Source organism: Pyrus communis, chromosome 7 (assembly GCF_963583255.1).
Source record: "Pyrus communis chromosome 7, drPyrComm1.1, whole genome shotgun sequence".
NCBI lineage: Eukaryota > Viridiplantae > Streptophyta > Magnoliopsida > Rosales > Rosaceae > Pyrus > Pyrus communis.
In genome coordinates, this window is record NC_084809.1 from 13,577,853 (window position 1) to 13,594,492 (window position 16,640).

At 35.0% G+C, this 16,640-nt stretch overlaps 1 protein-coding gene across 1 annotated transcript; it reads left to right on the forward strand.

The window, feature by feature from the left end:
- Positions 1-13,478: 13,478 nt before the first annotated feature.
- LOC137738906 (transcription factor bHLH87-like) lies at positions 13,479-14,729 on the forward strand. Its single transcript, XM_068478377.1, has one exon. The coding sequence runs from the start codon at positions 13,548-13,550 to the stop codon at positions 14,727-14,729; it is 1,182 nt and encodes a 393-aa protein (XP_068334478.1). The 5' UTR covers positions 13,479-13,547.
- Positions 14,730-16,640: the final 1,911 nt, after the last annotated feature.

A 16,640-nucleotide genomic window follows, 5' to 3' on the forward strand; every position in this document is an offset into this window, starting at 1 on the left:
GGATATGTATATATTGTTTATTAATTATTATAGTATTATTATTCTATATAAATTTTAAAAATTTAAATTTTACTTGTTTATTTATTTTTATAATATACCATAGGCAAATAGTGAGATTAAAAAATTATAAAACACTTCAAAAAAAATATATCAAATAATTATAATAATTAATTTACAAGTGCGAGAAATGTGAAAAAAATATGCAATGCTCATAATCGCATCATCTACGCTTTGAGGATGGAACATCGTCGTTTGAATTGTTAAAGCCATACAAACTCTTATGAATAGTATTTTTAAGGGAGTTCAAAATAAATAAATTCATAATCATTAATGTATAAGTCTGAAGAATGTGAAAGCATATATAAGCACTCGTGAGGCGATGGTTACTGTGACATCCCACATCGCCCAGGGGAGTGATCCTTAAATATATATTCTCATCCCTACCTAGCACGAGGCCTTTTGGGAGCCCACTGGCTTCGGGTTCCGTAGGAACTCCGAAGTTAAGCGAGAATGGGGCTTGAGCAATCCCATGATAGGTGACCCACTGGGAAGTTGCTCGTGAGTTTCCAAAAACAAAACCGTGAGGGAATGGTAAGCCCAAAGCGGACAATATCGTGCTACGGTAGTGGAGTCGGGCCCGGGAAGTAGTTCCGCCCCGGGCCGGGATGTGACAAATTGGTATCAGAGCCTAACCCTGGTCGCGTGTGTGCCGACGAGGACGTCGGGCCCCTAAGGGGGGTGGATTGTGACATCCCACATCGCCCAGGGGAGTGATCCTTAAATATATATTCCCATCCCTACCTAGCACGAGGCCTTTTGGGAGCTCACTGGCTTCGGGTTCCGTAGGAACTCCGAAGTTAAGCGAGAAGGGGGCTTGAGCAATCCCATGATGGGTGACCCACTAGGAAGTTGTTCGTGAGTTTCCAAAAACAAAACCGTGAGGGAATGGTAAGCCCAAAGCGGACAATATCGTGTTACGGTAGTGGAGTCGGGCCCGGGAAGTAGTTCCGCCCCGGGCCAGGATGTGACAGTTACATGGTAGTTTAGATTTTTAAAAACCCTCCAAATCTCATGAATGGTGTTTTTTTATTTGATAATAAAATTAATAATAATTATTGTAAAAGTGTGAAAAATGTAAAAAGTAAATAAATATACAATCACTCGACAAGCTTTACAACTTTCGTGAAGAGGTTAACTCCGAAATCTGACCCCATAATCCATAACATTGAATTTAAATTTAACCGTCTATTGTCGTTTTCACTTTATTCTACTCACCGAATTTCATTTTTTAGATTTTTTTTTTTTTTTAAAGTGATCTTTTAGCGAATTTAGAAAAATAAACTATTTGGATCATTGATATGATATTCCGATATTTACGGTTAACTAAAATATGAATTGATGTTATATAGTTGCTAGAGACTTTATAAACTTCGAGCTATATTTTCAATAATGGTAAAACTCTGAACATAATATCAACGATATGAACTGTTCATCTTCATGCATCCTCTAAGAGATCATGTTTTCAAAAAAGAAAATCCGAAAAAAAAAAAAATTGGTGAGAAGAATGGAGCGTAAATATAAACAACAATCAATGGTTAAATTTATATCTATAGTTTATGGATTATGGAAAACCTTAGTGAAAACATTGTCAATATAACTCTTGAAAACAATATATCAAGCCAAAGTTGTAATACCATTTCTTTTGGTGATCGATGAAAATTGAAGGGTTTTATTGTCAAAAATGTGCAAGGTTCCTCAATCTTGAAACGTAACTCTTTTCATTTTGCATATCGTTGAACCTTTGTATTTTGTAGTATGTACTAATGTTTTTTCATTAGGCTCTTATTTTGGGTATGTAAACTTGAAAGACAAATGTTTTTTTTTTCTTTTTTTTTTTTTTTATATTTTGAAGTAATATTTATGTGACAATGTGGTATGTATGTACTAATTTAGTATTACGTTTTACATTTTTTGGTGTCAAATTATGTTTTTCATTTTCATTATTTATTGATTAAATATATTTTTCTTAACAAATAATGGATCAGGTCATAATACCTGATAATATTATCGAGTCGATTTCTGGTCGGATCATATTATCCGTTTATTTTAACGATTGTTACATGACACGATCTATTAAGCTATTGGGTATGACACGAAAACGACACGAATACAAAAAACACGACACGAATATCCGGTCTACCAAAAAGGTACCCAAGTTTTTAATAAGAAAAAACTTGTTTAGGCCTGCACCTCTAAAGAGGCCAATGTTTGAATATGATAACCTACCTCCCAAAGCATCCTTTTCTCTAAGCTCTCAATTTGTAGACACCGAATAAGACTTTCATTGTTACTTTGTACTTTTACATTTTATAACTAGTATAGATTACAGATATTGAACTGTCAAACATTAATTTGATAAAGTGAAACGGTATAATGTATATTAGTTTCCCGCTCTTCATAACTGCAGCTAGAGATAAACTAGATAACCATTTATTTCCTCTCCTCTTGTATTGACAAGAATATACGGGCTGCTTATTCAGATGCCAGTTTAGCATTGTGTGGAACACCCTTGATCGCGCGTCTGATTCTCACTTGATTGCGCTTTTTGAGTATGTTCCTAAAGTTGTGGAGCAATAGGGAAGAGAGGAAGCACATTTTCTGTGGTCCTGTCTGAGGGGCTACTTCTTGTACTTCCCTGTAAATCACTCCCTTTTGAAGCTTGGACGGTCTTAGTGCGGCAATGCCTTACTTGCCTAGTGAAGTTAACTTCCCGAAGCGATAGCTGATTTTCCGGGCCATATGAGTGGCCTCCAAAAAAAGGATCATATTCTCAACGGCTGACCTCGACAAAGATGAATTTACGATTGGCATGCTGTGAGGGGGGCAGTATGTAGAAAGTAAATTTGGCATCCCAGTTCCCATCCCTTGTTGATAGGAAGATGGAACACTATAAGCTGCGTTTAGGCAGTCCAGCGTTCCTGGATTTACGCTTGCAGGGCCACAAGTGTCATACATTGGTGCCATGAAACCTCTTGGAGGACATGGCCCTGTATATAACTTGTAGCTGAGTCCCTCAGAAGGAGACATTGCGGGAACAAACCATAGATTTCAGGCGGCGGTTGGAGACACCATAGGACTGGTTTGATAATAGGCCCCAAAGCTGATGGTGCGTTGCTTGAATATTGACGATAATGTGATTCCTGGCTTACAAATCCTCTGGTGCTGCTGATACCGTTGTTGAAAGATGGAAGAGGGAGCTTCCCATCTTCACTTTCGTCAACACATTGGATGTGAGAGTTAGGCTTCTGAGGATGTTCTTTCGGTTTAACATTTAGGGGTAGGGGTCTTAGAGCATGCTCCAATCTTATCTTCTTCGCTGGAGGTACTTTCTCCGCGCGTTTGCTCAGAAAATCATGTTGGAATATTAGTGTTTGTGCTAGAGATGTGTTTAATTAAGCCTTAGTTTCCAGATTGAATGTAAGCCGTTGGATTATAGTCCAAGCGTTCAGCTAAGATGTAATCTTAGAGTTAGTAATCTGTGTTGACTTTTGTAACTATCTTATAGGGTAGATTACATGAATAGTTGGATTTGATTGTAATAAAAAGAGAGAATATCTCACACTCTCTCTACTCTAACGGTAATATACCCGCACACATGTTCAGTGTGAGGTGTGATGAATGAAGTGATTTTCTGAAGAACATTCTCTCTTCTCTTTGCAATTCTGTACAATTCCAGAATCCTCACATCACCCTTTTTTATTCATCGGAGATCATAGTCTCGTAGAATTTAACAAATCATAGTCTTCAAATAATAAATGAGGTGATCCAGAAATCAACCTTTGCACTTTTATTAGCCTATGTAATATCTAGACTCGAAACACGATATGAGTGTGATGAAAGACAAATAAATAAAGGTAATGGATGCATGATGAAAATTTTGAAGTAGCACAAATGAGGATAAGATTAAAGATCAGTTTATATGATTCATTCCTAACACATCAGCAACAGCACGACATGAGAAGCAATAGTCAATTACAACGGCTAGAAGAGAAGTAGAATATCGTTTGTACCAAGAAAAAAAGGTCGAACTTCATCAAATTTAGGGTGCGGGAATGCAAAGGTGTCTAGCAGAATACAACATATATGGACATTTTACAAAAATGGTTGCAGCAGCCATTAAACACAGGTACTTACTTGACGATAGCTTTTGTCATTTTGTAGAACTGTTTTTCACCCATCTGGGAAAGATAACCGCCGCAGAATCAAGTTTATCACGCACATATCTGAAACACCTTCATGTCCACGTAGACTTCCAACTCTGTGAGACAATGATACTTCCACTTGAGAGCCCTGTCTCTTGGGCTTTGGGCCTTTTCTGAGTTGTTAATCTAAGGCTATCAGATTGGACAAAACTTTGTGTCCAAGTGCAAAGGGGCCGGATGGGCCATGCTTCCCGTGAGCCTGATTGTGGGCTGTAGAGGAATTGGACATGACCCATGATCTATGGTCCACCGTGATGCCACATTTTTCACAAGAAAAATCTCCTACCTTCATTTTCAATTCATTACCAAGGGTTTGCTTAGTTACTATTTAAATCACCACTTTGTTGAAGATTTCTGGATGAGGGACTTTGAGATGGAATTTGGTTGTATAGGGAACTAAAAATTCACATATGGTAAAAGTATATTGTTTGGCAAGACAACAACAAACCAGTCCACCTTTTTTTTTTTTTTTTTTTTTTTTTTGGGTGAGAACAAACCAGTCCACTTTTATAATAGACGTTTGATGGCTTTAATGTCTTGCATTAAATCGAAAGAAATTTACGAATGGGTTCATTTATTTACTTAAGGTGGCTAAATTGAAGTGCACCCATCCTATTGAGAGATTTTTAATGTACCGAAAACATGATTTGATATATTAAATTTTATAATACAAATGGTTAGATACTTAAAAATAAAATTCAATTACTTATATTTTAGTATACTGGAATGTGTTTCCAAGACACTGAAAAATTACTCATACTAGGTGTGAAATCATCATTATCACGTCAAATAAGGCATACTCTAAGCTATCAAGCTACGCGAAATAAGGTGATAGTAAATTAGGAAGGTGCAGCCGTTGAACCATCTTTCTGGGTCACTTAAGCAAAAGAATTCATTATAATGGTTTGCATCAGACTTCCAGAATCTCAAATCCAGTCTACTAGAACAAGTGGGTGGAGCCACGAAAGAATTAGAGTGGTTTCTACCTCCCATGAAGAAGTTGAGTCGAATGACATCGTATTTTTTACTTATCTAACAGTTTTGTTTGTTTTGTCTTTGTGGTTTAGTGAAACTTAGGAATAGGGTCTAAAAATCGACTTTGATATTATTTCTAAAGGAGCCTAATTAACTATTATTTGCATCTATCCTCTTGCTTTCATCTTTGTGTCAAACGAATTCAAACCAGATTTTTTTTTGTATTTTCTTCCTATAATTTCAAAAAATTTAGTGGTTACACTACTCTCTACCTCCCACTTAGTTGTATTATACACTTCGTTTAATTTTCTCTATTGAATTCTATGAGTCTTTTAATTTTTGATTTGCTCATGTTATGAGTTAAATTTTTTTTCTCAATACATATATAAAAGGTCCTATGTCATAAAGAATTCTGACTCCGCTAGGTGACACACTCTAATAAATCGTAATCTTACAAATTCTCTCTCATTCTCTTTCGCTACGCATCAAGCACATGACAAGGTGGAAACTGGTAAATGTCTTTACATGAAATCGCCATGGAACGAAGTACCGAGTTGTTGGGTACAATGTTCAATGGTTAATGCAACTCTTAGTTTGGTTTCCAAGAGTTAAAATCCAAATAGTTGGGAGAGATTATGTACCTAGCTAGCTAGGCCATTTTTCTCTTCTTCCTTTTTCCATACTGTGCTGTGTTCTTCAGTGAAGAGATTAACATTTAATTTGAGATACTATTGTAATGATGTATTTAGTGTAATTAGGGACTTTAGGAAAAACACATGTTGACTTCATTGGATGAGGATCTTCACATCTTGTATGTTTATTGTACATTGTGCTGTCAGTTTTTGTTAAGTACTGTTTGTGTTTAATTTTAAATTAAAAAAATTAAAATGATTTAGGATCGCACAATGTACAATGAACAGATAAAATTTGAAGATCTTCACAAAAAAGATCCGGATGAGATCCAAATCCGACTTCATTAACCTAGTTTTTTCTTCTCTTTTGTTTATTGCTTTATCAAATCAGTAACATAGCTGAATAGTAATTCAGTGAAAATAATAAAATAAAACTAATGAAAAGAGTTTAAAAACTTTGATTTTTAACAATAAAAACAAAATAAAAGGTAAAATAAATAGTACTCAGGATTGACTTTTAATGTAAAAATATTATTTTTCGTTAAAATTCTCAAATAATAATTGGAATAATGCTAGAATGATTGTGAAAGATAGAAAAAATCCAGTGCACCACATCCACATCAAAGATAATCTAGAACCCTGATCGAACTTCGCCAGGATAATGTTAATTGGAAGGGAGATTCCGACATCCAATCAGATGGTCCCACTTCACAACTGTCCTGATATCCCACGTGGACTTGCCTATCCCATCAGCTTCACTTCCAATGACATGGCGCCACGTGTGAACACAACGTTTGTGTTCACGTGTAACCCGTAATAATGGAATGAGGGAAGCCTGTAGGGGCCTACTTCACCAGTTTGGGGTTTCGTTTGGGACCAGTTGATGAATCAGGCCAACCCGATCCGGGTGGAGCTGGCGTCGTCTGAGGGTTCTGAGCCGACATCTCCACCAGAAGAAGGCCATAAATAACGCGGGAGATAGCTGAAGTCATTAATATGGATTTTGACGATGTATTCTCTAGAGAGATGGACCACTTCTTCACCACCGTGCCCAAGTATGGGCCCACCGGATTATCAAATTCATGAGGTTGGTAGTATGAAGTTTTACTACAAGTCGGCACTAAAAATTTTTATTTACTTTTTTATTTTTGTTTGTAAAAGCTGATACGTTTATTATATTAGATGCTAAATTAGGAAACTGATAGGATTTGAACTCACGTCGTGATGTAAGAACAACACTCCTCTTCATCATTGAGTAGAAGGTCACTTGCCGACACTAAAGATTGGTGTGACTACAATGTGCGGTACAGAGGGAAAATTGATAAATATTTTCATGTATTCTTCTAATTTCTGTGTGTATTTTTGAATATTTTGATTTGTAGTTGAACGATATATCTTTTTTGTAGCAGTTAAGTTTAAATATTTAAATAGGGCTGTTCATTTGCAGAATATTCAATGTCCTATTTCATTGTAGTAAAATTACGTAAATGTCTCAAAGTTAATTACATTGTATAATAATTCTGAAAATGAACGTACTATAGAAGACATTTTGAATACATCTTAGAGACAAATTGTTTACATAAGACCTGATTTGAGCTTAGAATCTATCATCTTCTTGCTATACCCAAATGCACTTGAATGGATACATCACATCATGTTATATGATGTATAGGAGGCCTTTAAAGGGAACGGCTCTCCATTTTTTTCAAAGATTGGAATTAGTTGTGGAGTTCACATCTTATCGAATTTCAACTATCTGAACCATCTATTTTTCAAGTTTCAGTTCTTAGATTATTTTTGCAAAATATTAGCCAAATTGAAAATATTTGAGACATCTAATTGATTTCGAAGAAATTAACTAACATTTTGTTCTATAAGAAACAATGAATTTCATTGTGATAATTAAATAGGTAAATGGTTGCAAATTGAATTGAATTAAATTTTTTGCAAGAATTCTCTATGAATCGAGATTTACAAAATAAACGGTTCAGATTGTTAAAATTGGATATTGAGTGGATCCCATAACTAATCCTAATTTTTTGAAAAGAGTGAAAATCCCTTACCTTAAAGGGCTTGACGATGTATATATCATTTTTGATACAAAGGTAAACATGTATATATCTTCTTTTTTTTTTTTTTTTTTTTTTGTCTGGTAAACATATATAGTTTGCAGATGTGGTTTTATTTTAGTAGGTATTCGGACACACATGTCTGTCAATTATTTTCTTTATGATTGACCGATTCAATTTAAATGGTAATAATAAAGAAAAGTATGCCAGGAAAGAAATTAGGTGTATGAAAATCCATTTCATTTTCAATCTAAAATAAATCGGACTTAATACAATAAAATGATAGAATTATATCATTTTTCTCATCCATAAACGCTACTCCATATTTTTATAGTAAGCATAAGAAAAGCACGCGCAAGAGGATGAGTACACAGGAAGCCTAGAGACTTCATTTGGCATCGTGCAATTACTAAGCAAGCAGGCTATTTTTTCCTAAAAAAATTTAGAGTACCAATATAATTCCCTTATATAAATTAAAATTTTGAATTACGACACTTTGTTTATGGGTAAAATGCTCTACCTTCAACTACATATACTCCATGTACTAGAGAAAGAAATATTATTATGTGATACTGAAACATAATCACGTTGTATAATACATTTTCATATTATAATATGGGTTGGTAACGAGAGTTTATTAGGTTTAGTATTAATATCATATATTTTATTTTGTGATCTAAACTTCTAGGCATTTTTATTCTTAATGATCCGTAATTAGTATTCCTAAAGCAGAAAGAAAATAAAAATATTTAATCTAATATGCATGTGCGGGTCTCTCATATATATCGTGAAGGTAATCAGTTGGTGGATTACTTAGCTAATTATGGAGTAGACCATTATGGTTGCAGCTTATCTCTGTAATTTATCTTAGCTTCCACGTTGTAGATTTTGTTGAGAGAATGAGTAATATTTCTTCATCCATGTTTCACTACATGCGATGTAAAACTAATGAACACTGAGGAACTTTGGTTGGAAGAAACTCCAGATTTTCTGTTAAATGCTTTACTTAAGGTATCGTTTGGTATGCAGACGGGATGGGACGGAATGGAATGGGACGGGACGGGACGGGACAGGACGGAACGGAACGGAGTAGGAGCAAAGATGCCCTCGGATGGAAACAAGGAGGAAGAAGATGGAGACGGAGAGGTTATAATTTTGTGTTCCATGAATGTGGAACGAGTCGTTCCAGGGGGGTGAGGTGGAACGAAAATTCACCCAAAACTCGTCCCGTGGAACAGCTCGTTCCACCCGTTTTAGGCGCACCAAACGTGGGACGGAATGCTTTGTCCCACTCTGTTCCGTCCCGTCCCACGTACCAAACGGTACCTAAGGCTTGTAACCATACAAATAATTAGTTGGGTTTTCTTGGCTCGTGTATTTAAGAAGACGAGGGGCCGTTCTACTGGGGGCCTAGCTTCTTCCAATTGCTCTGAGGGGGATGAAGGGGTAGATTGCATTAGCAGTCATAGTCTGAATCCTAATGTGTAATTTGACTTGCCTAATCCCTTATTACATGAACAAATTTTTCTTCCTTTGGGTTGTACCCTTTAACTTGTAAATAAAAAAGACCTTTAATCCAAAATTTGATCACGTGAAATGAGACTAATATTAGAGAAAAATAGTCAGTTCTCTACTTGATGACCATTTGTCACAATGCACATGTAGATGCATATAATTCAACTGGGCCAGTAATCCATAAACAAATACTGCTAACGTGCAAACAAAAAACAAAAACATATATATATATATATATATATATATAGTTAAAGGGTAGGCGATCGGTTCAATTCAAATAGTTGGTTCGTAGCGATATTTGACGTACTAATAATTCAGACTAGCAGATTTCAAAGGCAATCTACTAAGCCCATTCTAGCTGATATACATATATATCTTTTCGCCAAAACGATGAGGTAATCTCATGTCTTTTCCCCTGCAATTTGTAATAATATGAAAATTATGAATATATTGCATAATTCAGTTGTTGGTTTATTATTGTAACTTGGTGTATTATATACGTTTCTTTCTCTCTCTCTCTCTCTCTCTCTCTCTCTCTCTCTCTCTCTCTCTCTCTATATATATATATATATGTATATATATATATTATATAAATATTTTACGGTTTCAAAGATATCTTTCAAGAAAATCATACGTTTACGTTCTATATTTGCCACTGATGATCTGCAGAAGGGGTGACGAAAAGCATGAGAGTTGACAAATATTAATATAACACTGCATGATAGAGAGAGAGAGAGAGAGAGAGAGAGAGAGAGAGAGATGTGTACTAGTAATTAGCAGATGCAATGGGCAATGGCAACCCATTCACTGAGCTGTAATGAGATGGGGCGCATGTGGGTAGGACTCAGAACCCTGCCTGCTCCTCTTTCTCTCTCTAGAGTAACAGATAAAGAATTATATTACCACTGAGAAATATTGGAAGGAACTATATACATGCTAATTAACTTAGGATCGATGTGAATGTGATAAGACAAAATTCGATTTGTAACTTGGTCCATGCTATCTTCTCCTCTCCTCTGACTGTCTTTGCTTGCAATTGCCTGCCAACAACTGTCATGTTCTAAACATCCCACTATTAATTTGTATGTATGCCCAAGTTGGAAATTCTAATGATAACTGAGTATACTATCTTTAGTGTTTACACATTGTATTCTATCATCAATCATCATTTTTACTACGCACCACGTTTGGTAAATATTTGATGTATAATGTAGATGATAAGAGGCAAGTAGTGAATTGTCATGATAGTTAAGATATTTCTTTTTAACTCATTGTGTCTAGGATTTAAATATTTTTTTCCCTCTTAACATGTAGATTGGTATAGAATACAACTTATAATGAAAAAATATAACTCATGAATAGAAATAATTTTTGAATATGTATACGGTGAAGTACACAATTGCACTATGTTTCTCTACAGTCTATTAAGTGCACATACACAAGTCATATAAGTATTAAGTTTTTAAGCATGTATGTCAATTAGGCTTGTTAGCCAAAATGACTCTTCACTTTAGTTCTTAACAATGAAAATCGATAGGAGTATTTTCTGAGTTTGTCCACCACAAATCATTTTGGTTATTCCGTAAAAAATCTATCAATATCCTTGTTAAATTGTCATGTGAATGACCCATGTGACCGCATTTTAAGGTTATATTTGTCATCAAGGACATATATTGACAAGTTTTCCACGGAATGATCAAAATGATTTTACGGTGGACAAACTTAGGGTCCACTTTTATCGACTTCCATGTCAGGGACCAAAATAATGAGTTATGCCAATCTCAAATACTATTTTGGCTAAAAACCCATGTCAATTAATCGTGAATGACTTGTTAGGAAGTATTATCACAGTGAAATTTTACAATACCATTTGTTAAAACTTACATTATAATCATCAAAATTTACTGTTTAGAGTTACATAATAATAATAAACGTTATAAAATGATATTGTTTATTATACTATGTACACCAATGAATGTTACACCATGAAAATTTTAATACAATATAGTTGTAAGTCGCTATTAGTGGACATCGTGGAAGTACCTATTTTTGTTAACTATTTACTTTTCAACTCCCTACATTCACGTTTAATGGTGTTACAACGTTTGAACTACAAAAAAGATGAGGTTATAATCCAAGTTTATATAAAAATGGTAAGGTTATACAGTTAATAACATGGGCAAGTCTTCAATAATCCGAACTACTAGATAGTCCATTTTATATCCATTTGACAAATAAGTAAAAATAGTATTTTTTCAATTCAATTTTGATCGCTTATTTTCTTTACTATCCTATTGAAGAAAAATAACATATAATGATATTGTCATTATAGTTAAGTTGTAGACATTATATGTGAACTTGATTACATTGTAAAATAGTAATGGTTTGATTAAAGTACCAGTGCCCTTTCTCATAAGACCACAAATGTTTTAACAAAATTCAGAGATCTTAAACGCATCAAATTTTCAGACCCTGCAGCCAGATTACTATCTATAAGGTTATCTAGTTGTGGTACCATATGCAAGTATTTACCAAGAAAAAGTAATTTAGTAGAAAGTGCATACTTTAAAAGTAGGTATGATTAAAACTATGATTAATAGAAATCTTTTAGAAAGACAGTAGTGGTACTGTAAAGATGATGTGATCACTCTATTCACTCTAACTGCAATTAAAATTACTACTGCAACTTTACGGTGCGCATGGAATGGCATAATTAAGCAAGCAAAAGGAGGTCAGAGCTAACTTTCCCAGTAAAACAATACAAAAAAAACAAACAAGATATATAAATAATTCAATTGTTTAGGATTCAAAATGCTTCTCTCTGATCATGCTCCCCATCTGCAAAAATATACTCTTACACCCCCACCAAACTGACCAAAAGCCTTATCTTTTCCAAACCCATTATATACTTCTTTTCAACTGTTAAAATTGATATTTTAATAAGTTCTCTCTTTTCCTCATATTCTACATGCTCAAGTACTACTACCACTATTTTTTTATATATTTAAAAATTGGGGCTACCCTTTGTTTCCTTAGCCTTTATTTAAAAACTCCCTACCTATATAAGCATGCCACAACCAACTAACAAAACACTATCAATATATGTATAGGTGCTCCATGGCTGTTCATTAAGGTAGGGAAAAGCCTTCATCCTCAACATTTCATTTCCCAATATATTTATCTCATCTTTCTTTGCTCTCATGTATTTCTTTCTTCATTTAATTACGTACTTGTTTTTTAAATTTGAATATGTTTCATGTATGAATTTAATTTTGAGCTGCTTCTTCTTTGAGTTTCTCTCTGTGATTGTCCCTATGTGTGGCACGGTTTAAAGTTGCCAAAACTGACATAAGATATGGTTGTTTTGTTCCCTTGGTAATCACAATTTTGGTGATACAGCTGAAATTAAAGATGGCATGCAGTTTTTAAAAGTGACAAAATTGCTAACAAAATACAAAGCTGAAGCTGAGGTTTGATTTTGGCTCTGTTGAGAGAGAAAGCATTGAAGTCACTAAAGCAACTCATTTCCGGGTCTTTTTTCGCTCCTCCTTTGATATTCTAATATCGGTTGGTGGCTGGATCTGGTACTGGTATGTCATCATGAAATTTCCTTTGGTATTACATGGATAGATTAGAAACATTAACATCTTACACATTTAACTAAGAGAGTTGTTATTGACACTCTAAAAATGTCATTCTGCGAAAAACACAGGAAAAAATTTGTATAAGAAAGTAGTTTTGAATGACCTTTTTGGAATGCCAATAACATATCATTAAGAGATGAAATACAGAAATATGTATATTATACATGCATCAATATGTTAGTTCATTATGTCATATGGGCATTGTTTCAAGTATTATTACATCATATTTGTACCCTTTCTGAACAGAAATCTACAAAACAACTTAATGTAGGTTTGCAATCAATGGACGGTTTGGATTGGGACGGCTCACACATCACAAATACATCAACCTTATTATGGAGCAATCATCAAGTACATGATCTTGAAGAAAGCTTGTTGTTGTCCAACTCAAGTTCCAGTGCCTTCATTCCAATCCAAGAGCTTCCGAAGGTCCAAACATCGCATGTGATTATGAATTCAAATACTGAAAGATCAAGCAATATTGGCACTCATCAAATTGCTCATCAGAAAAATCGTTGCGGTTTGGATTCAGTGCATGATATGCCAACTTTGAGAGCTGATGAATTGTGTCAATCCCCTTTGAATATCAACGGGCCTTATAATTTGATGAGTTCACTGAGCACTAGTACTTTCATGGCTGCTGATCATTATGGCAATATTGGAAAACATGTACAACCACAAGCCAATTTTCATGGCTTACAAGATCAACATGTCAAGGCTAAGCCAGCAACGACTTGCTCTGTTGAGTCCTTGGATTGCTTGCTCTCAGGCACTAATAGCAACACCGACACATCTGTAGAAGACGACGATGGTATTTCTATGCTTTTTTCGGATTGCAGAAGAAACTTATGGAACTTTAGAGCAGGCAATAATAGTGCAAACTCTTCTGGAGATTCTGAGAACAACGAAACTGTAGTCTCTCAAAGCTCATCAGATTTATACGTCCAAATCCAAGGTAAGCCAAATTCCACAAAGAGAAGCCATGATCAAAGTGAGCCCAAATTGCACGGAGCAAATTATAGTCACTTTGGCCTTCTTCAAAAAGATTATTCTTCTACTAGTGAAGGCGATTTTAGGCTCATCTCTGAAAACCCACCAAAGCCAAAGAAACTCAGATCCGATAACAAGCGTCCAAGCTCATCCAACATCAGCTTTCGACAGCCATGTTCATCTGTGCCAACTTCGTCTATTGAAGAACCTGATCCCGAGGCCATTGCACAGATGAAAGAGATGATTTTTCGTGCTGCGGCTTTCAGACCTGTGAACTTGGAGCTGGAGATGGTGGAGAGGCCAAAGAGGAAGAATGTGAAAATATCATCTGATCCACAGACTGCGGCTGCGAGGCAAAGGAGGGAGAGGATCAGTGAGAGAATTAGGGTTTTGCAAAGGCTGGTTCCTGGTGGAAGCAAGATGGACACTGCATCAATGCTTGATGAGGCTGCAAATTATCTCAAGTTCTTGAGGTCACAGGTCAAGGCACTTGAAAATTTAGGCCAAAAAATTGAGTCCATGAGTAATTTTAATATTCCTCCTACAAGCTTTGCTTTCTCTTTCAACCCATCTTTTCCCATGCAAACCCATAATCATAACCCACTCCAAAACCCTTATCATATCGACCAACCCCACAGTTGAAAAACTAATCTCAAACCAGGAAAAAATCCCTAACCCAATGTCCTTTGTCCTTTAATATATCATTTTCATCATCATCATCATCATTTCATCCCCAATGATTGAGTTCCAAAACCTGTTTTTTATTACCCAAAAAAAAAAAAAAAAGACAGCAAATTTTATATCTAAGATCCAAATCATTCTCTTCATCATTACATGTATCTTGAGTTATTAAGCCTCATCCCATACCATCATAACACCCACCACCCAAGAGCTTCCACTAGTAACACTTGGAAATGAATCTATTTCCAGTACAATACTATTTTGCTGCTTCCACTATGTATCCATATGCATCATGTTTCAGCGAAGGAATATTAAGATATGATATAGTGGAAGTTTCAAAACAACGAGTGGAAATAGTGTTTAGCTGCACATGATTTTGCTTTTATACAAAAGGGATTAGCAATTATAACACCTATGATTAAGATCAAGGGCTAGAAAGCGATTACCACTTTAAGCTTTTGTTGTACAATTGTTTAATGTGTTTTATATCCTTGAAGCTCAGCTTTCATGGAGTTCTTAGTATATAGGCATTTCTTTTTAATGTCAGTGTTGGGCTAACCAATGCAAGGGACATTCTCTTAAGAATTGTGAATCCTAGTCAGTGGTTCTGTCTCCTTGATTCAACCCAAGGCGTGCCCTAGAAAATCACCCCAACCTCATTGCTTAGCACATGTTATACTACTTTTCTTCTGGACAGGTGGGTTTGTTAATTAATTTGCATAAAACCTTACTTTTATCAAGAAACTTCATCCCAATGATAGATTATGCAACTAATGATATTCTTCATGCTGATATTGATCCATTATTCTGGTTGTAATGATGTGTGTTATGAATTTTACAATTTTGGAACCTTTGCAAATGGCTTAACCTAATTTGGCTTGTACGTAAAGTCTCAAACTCAATGGTCAGCACTGCAAATTACAAAATTAAATCAAATTGTATAACAGAATTATGCAAGACTAGTTCTACACCAATAGTCACGTGCGAGGTACCTACCTCTTCTCTCGAAATATTGTCCCCTTCATAAATTTATTTTATTAACTAATAATAAAAAGAAAAGACAAAACAAGGGAACATCAACCAAAACCTTGCAAAATAAAGAAACAAAAGAACATTAATTTGCAAGTGGTTTGTTCTTTCACTAGAGGTTTCGTGTTCGATTCTCCCTCTCTGTAATTTAGATGAATTTAGTGTAGATTATCCTATTATTTGTTATAAAAGAAAAAAGAAAAAAAAGGAACATGAATTTGAAAATTGAAAATCAGACCAACCTATAAAGTGATATTATATTTTATTCTTCATTGTATAGAGAAAATTTGTGTACCCTTGATGCTGTCCGGGATCTATTGGAGATAGTGAATCCCACCTACTGATCTTATATAAAAGAAAGAAAAAAAAAAAAAAAAAAAAAAAAAACCATCCGCCCTATTTGCAAAAATATACACCCCAAGTTCTTTTTTCCCTCTATAAATTAGTATGTTTTTGGGCATGGCATGGATTAACCTTTTTCATTTTTTTTTGCAAATTAAAATCTAATTCCCATTTAATGCTACACAAATTCCAAATGATGATGTCCTTGATGATCATGGGGTGATGTGAATTTGACCAGAAGGAAGAGAAAAATTTGAAATGAGAAAGGAAGTTCCCTTTAAAGGTGATAAAAAGCTTAGAGCTGGTAGTGCAAGGTGATAAAAAGCTTAAAGCTGGTATTGCAAGGTGATAAAAAGCTTAAAGCTGGTAATGCATTGTGTCATGAAATGCATGATTTGCGGGTCTCATTTGGCTTCGTCCTGTAATTTAGAAAAGTCGGTTTTGATTGGATAAACGAAGATGATACTTTGCAGGAGATCTTTTGCTAAATTTAGACCTTCT

Excerpts from the sequence above, each read along its gene's own strand:
- LOC137738906 (XM_068478377.1), top strand. The coding sequence starts at position 13,548 with ATGAATTCAAATACTGAAAGATCAAGCAATATTGGCACTCATCAAATT.